Genomic DNA, 9,989 nt, shown 5'->3' on the forward strand with positions numbered 1-9,989 from the left:
GTTTGGGGGTACCTCAAGTTGTCAAGAGATAGACAATACTGTGGTCTCAGGGTAGGCCAAAGAGGAGAAGGGTAAGCAGGAGGAAGGGTGGAGCCAGGCCTGTGATGCAGCTCATTCCTTAAAAATAAACAATTTGTTATAAAGTGAGGTATTCTAATTGAGAAAGGGATGACTGAGTCTTTATTTCTCTGAGTCTGAAACAAACAAACAAATCCAAAAACATTCTTTCTAGAGCAAAACCAGGCCATGTCCTGGACATGAGCTGGAAATACCTTGTCTGCCTTGTGCCTCACTTTCAGTACCCTAGGGCTAAGATCACAGGATTAAGCATAACTTTGCTAGGAAGTCCCTGGCCCTGACTTGATGTCCTAGGGAATATCCACGGGGGGTTGGAAACAACTTTATGCTCAGTGAAGGTCCAAAGATGCTGCCTTTGGCCTTACATTGTCACTTTGATTCCCCCCAACAAGGGCATAATAGCACACTCCCAGAGAGACTGTTGTTGCTGTTCAGAGAGAATAGAATGTTTGGTGCCGTCAGAAAGAATAGGTTAATGTATTTCTGATGCCTCAACTTGGTGCAAACCAGAATAAACACAAATGGTAAAAATCAGTCCATGAGCTCATTCGGGCTTTGATCAGAGACATAATTTCATTATGAAATTTTGAATCAGGCTGTTGTGAAGTCTTGCCAAGGAGTTTCATTTTCCCAGATGATATGGTGGGTTGTTTCTCTCCTGTTCTCATACTCTGCTTGCATTTATCATACAAATGTCTCATCTATTTTTATAATCAGAGCCATCAATTCTTTTATTTCATGGTCTTGGTAACCAACTTCATTTCTACCAACAAATAAGCCTGATCAAGGTGGTATTGCAGTTAGGTGCTGTTGAATCAATTCCAACTCCTAGCAACCCTATGTATAACAGCTAAACACATTGTCTGGTCCTGAAACATCCTCATGATTGTTACTGCTTGAACCCAATGTGGCAGCCTGTTGAGGGCTGTCCTCTTTTTTTTTATGACCTTCTGTTTTACTAAGTATGATAAATTTTCCAGGGACTGGTTTCTAATGATAAATGTGTCCAAAGTCTCACTATTCTCATGTTTAAGGAGAAATACAGATGTATTTCCAGTAAAAATTTATGGTGGTTATTTTGTCATTCTTCTGCAAGTCCATAGTCTGTTCAATATTCTTTGTCAACACCATAATTACAAAGTATCAATTTTTCTTCAGTCTTCCTTATTCTGTCCCAACTTTCACATGCATATGAACTGATTGAAAATACCATGGCTTGGGTCAGGGAGCCCTTAAGTCCTCAAAGTGACATCTTTGCTTTATAACATCTTAAAGAAGAAGTCTTTTGCAATTTGTTTGACCAGTATAATATATGGTTTGACTTCTCGCTGACTGCATCCATTGGTGCAGCTTGTGGACCCAAGTAAAATTAATTTCTAGTCAAGATAGATCAAGTTAAGACTATTGCCTAGGCTTGCTGGCTGGCCCCGCTTATTAAATTGTAGCACAGTGACTATTTTTTAACTCCTTCCTGATACCTTGGTGAACAGAGGAGGCAAAGCACCCACTCTGGGTCTACTATTCCTCAGATTTAAAATAGATATGCTAATCTAACAAACTCCCCTTGACAAATTGCAGTAGTAATCACATGAATGATGATCTCTGAAAGGATTGTGAACCTGATATACGCCATGTATTGTTGTTATTAGGTGGCGAGTCTGAACCCTGTCTTATCTTGTGCCATCCTCACAGTCTCTGATATATTTGAGCCCATTGTTGCAGTCACTGTGTCAATCCATCTTGCTGAGGATTTTCCTCTCTTTGCCTGACTCTCCACCTTTCCAAGCATGATATCCTGCAAGGAATAGCCTCTGCTAACAGCATGCCCAAAGTATAGGAGAGAAAGCATTATAATCTTTGCCTCTAAGGAGTACCTTCTTCAAAACATACCTGATTGTTCACGGGATATTCAGTTCTCTTCTCCAACACCACCATTCATATGGCATCAATTCTTATTCTGTCATCCGTACCCACTGTCCAGCTCTTAGATGCATAGCAAATAATTGAAAAGATCTTTGCCTAAATCAGACATGCCTTAGTCCTCAAATGGATATCTTTGCTCCTCAATAATTTGGAGAAGTCCCTAACTACAGACTTTTCCAGTGCAATTGTTGTTGTTATTGTGGTGTTTTGTTGGTTTTTTTTTTTTTAGTCAGAACAGACCCATAGCAGACTCTCCAGCAGGTTTTCAGTGGCAGTTAATTGCAAGGGAATATTGCCCATCCTTCTCCTGGGGAAGCAGCTTGTGGATTCAAATCATGTATTTTCAGGATTGCAGCACACACACCTCTTTACCACCAGGTCACCATTGCTCCTGGTACAATATGTCTTTTGATCTCCTGACTGTTGGTACGACGTGTACGGATTGTAGATCTAAATAGATTGTGGATACACCATTTAGGTGGGATTAAAACTCATTCTCATTCCCTGAAATTCTGCTTCTAGTAACTGTGAGCTTGTAGGAACTCAAAGACAGTCCCCTCCCAACAGAAACACATGGGAAAGACCACCTTTCTGAAACATCTTTGAGGTATCTTTGTACGCTAAAGCCTTGATGGTTGCCTTCTAGGTAAATAAGGAATTCTGATCTTGCTTCCTTTATTCTGTAGAAACGATGTCATTGAAATCTAATGGGCAAGCAGTAGAAACTGTCTTTGGGGTCTAATGGTGAAGCAGCAGCAAAACAGCATTTTTCAGTAGTCTGAGGACCATGGGAAAGTCTCCTGTTAGGGACCTCTCCAGGGTACCGAAGAGCAATGGTGTCCCTCTGGAGACTAAGGTGCATCTGATACAGGCTATGGTCTTTGCAATCACTTGTTATGCATCAGAGAGTTGGACAATGACTAGGGAGGATAGAAGGAGAATTGATGCCTTTGAGCTGTGGTGCTGGAGAAGAGTATTGAATGTACCATGGACTGCCAAGAAAACAAACAGATTCATCCTGGAAAGGCTTAAACCAGACTGCTCCTTGGAGGCAAGGATTCTGGGGCTTCGTCTGACATACTTTGGACATGTTGTAAGAAGGGACAGGTTCTTGGAGAGGGACATCATGCTTGGGAAGGTGGAGGGGAAGACCCTCTATGAGGTGGATTGATTCAGTGACTGGGGTAATCGGGATGTGTGTGTCAGAGACGGTGTGATTGGCACAGAATAGAGCAGGGTTTAGGGCTGTTGTACATGGGGTTGCTATGAGTCGCAAGCAACTCGATGGCACTTAACAACAACAACAGTCTGAGGACCACACCAGCATTAGTCACCTGCAGAGCATTAAAAATGCAGACTTCTGGTCTGCACCTCTCTGGGAGGGAGATTCAGAGAAGTTACAATATAGCTAGCTCTCCCAGCTGATTTCTATACCCACACAATTTAAGGTTTTCTGGAAAACAAAGTCTTTTCCAGAAGTCATCCTTAGACTGGTTGACCAATGATGCAGAAGGCAGCCTGGGAAGGTCAAGCTGTTTTCCCACCTATTGTAAATCCTCTCTTGTTCTCTCAGCAGAGCTGGAGAGAAGAAAGCAGCAAGAGTATCTAATGCCCACTGAAAATATATGTCTTGGCTGCGCCCCAAACGCCTTGATATTTATGCTGTAGCCAGAGGGTCTTTATCCTTTTGCAATGCTCCACTGTAAGACTATTAACTCTTAATTAGTGCCAGCTTGTTGGTTTATACTTCTCAGTTGAACTATGAGTAGAGATTCCTCTGTTCATTCCCTGAGTCTCTCTGGCAAAACCACATTTAATTGCCCTATGCTTGCTGGGGTTCTAGTCCCCAAGTAGGAGATTCTAGAACCCTAAGAGAGAAGAATTCAAAATAGGTTTTTATGATTATTGTTTTGAATTTTTGTTTTATTTTGTTTGTTGAAAGCATTAAAAGAAAATTGTTGGTTGTAAAACCTCAACTGCTTACAAGCAAGTGTAAGAAAGATGTTGTTCTGTTAAATAAATTAACTCATAACCTACCCAATTGCTATTGAGTTTACTCCAATTCATAGTGCCTCTCTGTTGCATTTCTGAGGCTGTAATCGTTAAGATAGGAGACAGTTTTTCCTTCTCTCATGGAGTGTCTGGTGGATTCAAACCTTAGGATTAGCAGACCAATATACTACATACTACATTACCAGGTCTCCTCTGTATAACGGTGTATATAACAGGATAAAGAGTTGCCCGCTCCTGTGCCATCTTCGGCTTGGAGTTCAAAATTGTGCTTGAGTTTCCTAGTTTCATTGGTCTTCTTCTGTATCAACCATGATGCCCCTTTCCTAGCCAATGATCTATGCTGATGACATGTCCAAAGTAAGGGAACCAAGTCTCATCATCCTCACGTCTGAGAAAGTCTGGTTATGTTTCTTTTCGTCTTCTTTTTTTTTTTACTTTTTAAAGTTAATTTTATTGAAAGTTTACAGACACTTAGGATTTCCATTTATTCACTGTTGCACTTTTCTTCCTGTCCACCCTCTCCCCCCAATTTGCTCTTCTCTTTGAAAAGTAAAAGAAAAATTATTTCATTGTTATACAGTCCCTCCCCCTAAGTCCACTCCATTGTGCACCCTTCATTCTGGACTCCTGTCATGACAATAATACCTAATCATATATCCCTTTTAAACAGTTCTCTCCCTCATATGTTTCAATGCAGTATACATTATTTATCCCCTCTTTCTCAGTCTCATTCAACCCCAATGTCAGTTCCGTTTTACAACAGTGGCCCTGTACAATATTTGTCCTTTTGTGACTGAGATATTTCACTCAGCATAATGGCCTTCAAGGTCATCCATTATGTATAATATTTCATGAGTCTTTGTTTTTAAGTGGTGTGTAGTATTCCATTGTGTGAATATACTGGAGCTTCTCTATACATTCCTTGTTGATGGGCATTTGGGTTGCTTCCAACTCTTTGCTATTGTGAACAAAGGTGCAATAAACATGGGTCTGCATGGTTGTATTTATCTAAGACTAATTTCTTTGTTTTTCAGGCAGCCCATGGCACATTGTATGTTTTTCACCAATACTCTGATTTTAAGGAATCAGTGTTCTTCTGTCTTCCTTTATCATTGTCTAGATTTCACATGCATATAAAGCAATTGAAAAGATGATGGCTTGGGTCAAGTACAACTAAGTCATCATAGTCACATCTTTGCTTTGTAAAACATTAAAGAGGGCTTTAATAGTAGATTTTCCCAATACCACATATCATTTGACTTTTTGAGTGCTATTTGCATGTTTTGTTGTTATGTGTTGTCAAGGTCACTTGCAACTTATTAGTGACCCTAGGCACTATAGTTCTGAACTCTGTCCTATCCTGAGCCAATCTCACTGTTTCTGACACACCTGTCCCTGTTACCCCAGTCACTGAATCAATCCATCTAATTCAGGATCTTCCTCTCCTGCATTGTCCCTCCACCTTTCTAAGTCTGATGTCCTTCTCTGAGACTGGTACCTCCTGGCAATAGGCCCAAAGCATGTGAGACAGAGCTTCAAAACCCTTGCCTCCAAAGAGAACAACATGTTTCACCTATTCCAGGATAGAACTGTTTGTTCTCTTGGCAGTTGATGGCATCTTCAATATTCTTCTTCAGTACCACAATTCAAAGGCATCAACTATTCCTCTGTCATCTTTATTCATGGCCCAGCTGTTGGAGCCATAGCAAATAATTGCGAAGATCATGGCCTGGACCAGGCACACCTTAGTCGCTAGACTGACATTTTTGCTCTTCAGCACTCTGGAGAGGGCCCTGACAGCAGACTTTCCTAATCCAATTCCTCCTCCTTTTTTTTTTAAGGGGGATTTTTTTCTTTACATTTATTTCATATTGGTTTCCAGTTCATCTTTTGATTTCCTGACTGCTGGTTCAAGAGCGTTGATTGTGGAGCCAAGCAAGCTGAAATTATTAATAATCTAAATCTCTTCTCCATCTATCATGGTGCTGCTGATTGAACTAGTGGTGAGAATCTTTGTTTTCTTGATGTTAAGCTTCAATCCATATTGAAGGCTGCAATCTTTAACGTTTTGCAACAGACACTTCATGTCCTCCTCAGTTCCAGCAAGCAAGGTGTGTCATCTGCATAACACAAGTTGTTGATGAGGCTCCATGAACTTGAGAAAAATGAAGTACATTAAATGGAAGTCTCATTGGTTAAATTATCCTCAGTCTTTGGTCTGGGATGTCTGTGTTTTTCCAGGTCACTGGGAAGCTTTGGGGCAAGGTTGTAGCAAGCTGGTGAGCTAGTTGGCTATCAAAAGTGGCTGAGAAGTTCACCTCTGGGAACCCAAATAAACTTCTCTTCATGGATGATGTATCTGGTCATCACTTCCAAGTGGGAAAAACATAGACTATATTAGTCTTGGCATTCATCTCACTGCTGGATAAGAAGCTCTTCAAAAAGATCTCTAGATTAAGTTTTGGAAAAATAACTAGCAGCATTTTGCTCCTTCCTATCACTGAATCCCCATGGTCCTCAGCATAGCCTGCGTAAGAAAACCTGAGAAGCAGTTTTATGAGATGCTATTAATGGCATCTAATTTTCAGCCTGGTTTAGATAACTCAAGGTTTCTGGCTGCATCCTGAGAAATAGATCCAGAACACACACTGATGTGGGAAGTTAAAGTATAATTCCAAATTGTAGATAATTGTTTAAGCTCCAAGGAGCTGGAGGGCCCATATTAAGTCATCTCCCCAGGATCGGTGTGTTTCCTATTATACTTGATATTTATCTGTCCAATGATCCTTTTGATTTTCAAGCTGTTAGTCTAAATCTTTGTGTAATTCTTTACCTCCTCATCCCTGCACTCCTCTCCCCTTTTCTTTAGGAAAATACTTGAAAAAAATGTTAACAAGGCCCCTTGGATTATTTCCAGAAGCAGAATGTCTCCTTGAAGACTCTGAAACGTCAGGAGGTGCGCTGTCAGTGCCCTGCTCACCCAGGCGCGGCAAGACGCTGAGGTCTTTCTGACTTGCCCCACCACCCCTTTCTCCTCTGTCTAGTCTAAACTAGGAAGGATCTCTCATTTCCAAAGTAGAAAGTCAGGCTGAGGTGTGGAAAAAAGTAGAAAGGAGGAATTGATTACAGCCTTAGTTTACGGACTCTTTTAAAGTTCATAGTAGAAAAAAAGCTACCACACTCTTTTTCCATGTTGTTGTTTAGAGTCAGAACCAACTCACAGCTGACCTTCCAGCAGGTTTTCAGAGGCAGTTAATCAGAAGGGAGGAGGTGGCCCATCCTTCACCTGTGGAACTGCTGGTGGCCTCGAACCTTGTGCCTTTGGGATTGCAGCTCAGCTTCTTACCACCTGACCACCAGAGCTCCAGCCCCTTGTCCCTTCTTACTCAATCATATTTCCATACCTATTCAGTCTGTGTGCTGAGCAAATAATTTGAGAAACTGGACTAGATGAAGAAGAAGGTGGCATTGAGATTGGAAGAAGACTCTAACAATTTGGATTATGCCGATGACACAATCTTGTTTGCAGAAAGTGCAGAGGGCTTGAAGCACTTGCTGCAGGAGATCAAAGACTAACTAGAGCCTTCAATATGAGTTACATCTCTATATCAATAAAACAAAAATTCTCACCACTGGACCAGTAAGTAACATCATGATAGACAGATAAAAGATGAAAGTTGTCAATTATTTCACTTTACTTTTTGATCTTCAATCACACTCAAGGTAATTGCAGTCAAGAAAGCAAGAGACTTGTTGCACTAGGACAACGTGCTGTCAAGGACCTCTCCAAAATGCTCAAAAGCAATGATGCCAGCATGAAGCCTAAAGCATGCCTGACTACAAGCCATAATATTTGCAATTGTTGTGTTTTTGTTTTTTTTTGAAGCGAGAATACGACTTTAATTTAACATCCACAATGACACTGCCTAACAGCACAGCAAGAGTTAATGGGAGAGGGAGAAGGTGGGCAGGCTTTCCACTTCCTCACCAGCCTTGGTTTATATGCCAGATCCTCAGTGACCCCTACCCACCTCTTTTAGCCTGTCTGGAGTGGGAGCGGGCAAGGAGTTGGAAGAGGTTCAGAATACAAAGGGTGGATAACAAGCCCGGGAAGAGGCCTGGGTATGAAGGCGGGGCTGGGGGGCTGGGCCACCCTAACGCAGGTCTTCCGCAGTGAACATGCCCTTGGCTCTACGCAGGATGGAGTCCTTGGTGGCGTCGTAGGGGTGCTCCTTGGATGGGATCTCGAGGACAGCCGGGATGGGGCGCTGGTGGGCGCCCAGCGGGTGCCGCACCATCTCAGCGATGTACTGGTTGATGAGGATGATGCCAAAGTCGTCTCGGTTCAGAAACAACCGGAAAGTATCTTCGATCTCGTTGATGGTTGTATCCTTTTCCACCACCAGGAAATTCGGAAGGCGGTTCTTGTTGAATTCTCCTATGCCACCCAGCAGGACGCCAGTCACCGTGTCCTCATCTCCGATCACCGCGATGAGCTTCCCGGGCCCGCCATCCCCTCTGCCGGCAGAGACCACCGGCGTCTGCGCTCAGGAACCCAAAGCCCGCCATTGGTAATTGTTTTTAATGCATCTGAAAGTTGCACAGTGAGTAAGGATTACAAGAAGAAGCGATGCCTTTGAATTGGTGGTAATGGAGAGAAAAACTGAGCAATTCATGAACTGCTCAAAGAACACGCAAATCTGTCTCAGAGGACGTGCAGCTGCCTTAAAGGCAAGGAAGGATGGTGAAACTTCACCTCATCGATTTTACACAGATTGTCGGTAAGGACCAGTTCTTGGAAAACGACATCATGCTGGTCAGAGAAAGAGAGGAAGATCTTCAAGAAGCTGTATTGCCTCAATGACTTTAACAATGGCTCAGGCCTGGAAAGGGATTGTGAGGATGGCGCAGCCCAGGACAAAGTTCAGAGCTGTTGTTGACAGGGTCACTGTGAGTTATAGTAGACTCAACAGCACCTAACAGCCGTCACCACCATCCGCACCTCATTTCAAGAAAAAAACAATCCTTCCAACTCACTGCATAACTCAGAGAGGAAGAATCTAGATATAGTAAATGTCTATTTTATTTTAGTTTTCACTTTTGCTTCCCACTAGAGCTCAGCAAATCCCAGCCATTATGCCTAAGACCTGAGGACAGGACCCCCAGAGAAAGGCCGGGAAACAAGTAGCCTATCTCCTACCGCAGGCAGGGCCAAATCTGACCCGCTGCCTGGTTTTGTGTGGTGTTTAGTCTTTTATTTGAAAAACAAACAAACAAATAAGAACATTTTATGATATGTTTGAAAATGACATGAAATTAACACTTCTGTGTCCATAAACAAGAGTTTTATTGGAGCACGTGCCCACCATTTGTTGGCATATTGTGTATGGCTTTCATGAGACAAAGGAGGGGGGTGAGGAGCTGTGACAAGCTCGCCTGACAAATACCCTTAAAAGCTCATTTTATTAGCTTGCTGAACCCTATTCTAGGGCTCCTGTGTGTTCTGGACACTGAACTGTGTGAATAAATGATTATATTCTTAGGTGTCAGACTGCTAGACAGAAAGTCAGCTGCTTGGACCCACCAGCCACTCTGTGGCAGAAAGACGGGCAAGGTATAGAGCCTGGGAAAACCACCGGAGGGTCTGTGCCTTGGCATCCATTCCACGCAGTGAGGGTTTGCCATTGTTGACTTTTTGTGGTTTGTTTTATCTCCTTGTTGTGATTTGGGTAATCGTTTTCCCAAATGATCCACACACATTCTGTTTCAAGCCCATAATTGCAATCCCCATGATGGAATAGCACTCACCTCTCTTCCCCCCTGGATAGCACTCACCCCACTTCCCCCCTGGGCTTCCTGCTTCTGTTTGTTTTCCTTTTCTGTTCCTTTCTGTCTTCTGAACCTTGTCCTTAGGCAGTTGCTGCCATTTTGCTCTCAAACAGTGGATAGTTCTAGAGAGGATGCACTTTCCTAAG

At 42.6% G+C, this 9,989-nt stretch overlaps 1 protein-coding gene across 1 annotated transcript; it reads right to left on the bottom strand.

The window, feature by feature from the left end:
• Positions 1-8,168: 8,168 nt before the first annotated feature.
• LOC102856841 (V-type proton ATPase subunit F-like) lies at positions 8,169-9,010 on the bottom strand. Its single transcript, XM_006886590.1, has 2 exons — positions 8,991-9,010; positions 8,169-8,532 (listed from the first exon to the last, which is right to left on the bottom strand). Exons 1-2 carry the CDS (start codon positions 9,008-9,010, stop codon positions 8,169-8,171), a joined length of 384 nt encoding a protein of 127 aa, XP_006886652.1.
• Positions 9,011-9,989: the final 979 nt, after the last annotated feature.

This window comes from Elephantulus edwardii, unplaced genomic scaffold, assembly GCF_000299155.1.
Source record: "Elephantulus edwardii isolate Elephantulus edwardi_28Jun2011 unplaced genomic scaffold, EleEdw1.0 scaffold00049, whole genome shotgun sequence".
In the NCBI taxonomy this organism is placed as follows: domain Eukaryota; kingdom Metazoa; phylum Chordata; class Mammalia; order Macroscelidea; family Macroscelididae; genus Elephantulus; species Elephantulus edwardii.

Coding starts and splice junctions, on each gene's coding strand:
- LOC102856841 (XM_006886590.1), bottom strand. CDS start 9,010: ATGGTGGTGACGGCTGTTAG. Junction 8,533..8,990: donor ATGGTGGTGACGGCTGTTAG/GTGCTGTTGAGT, acceptor CTCTGCCGGCAG/AGGGGATGGCGGGCCCGGGA.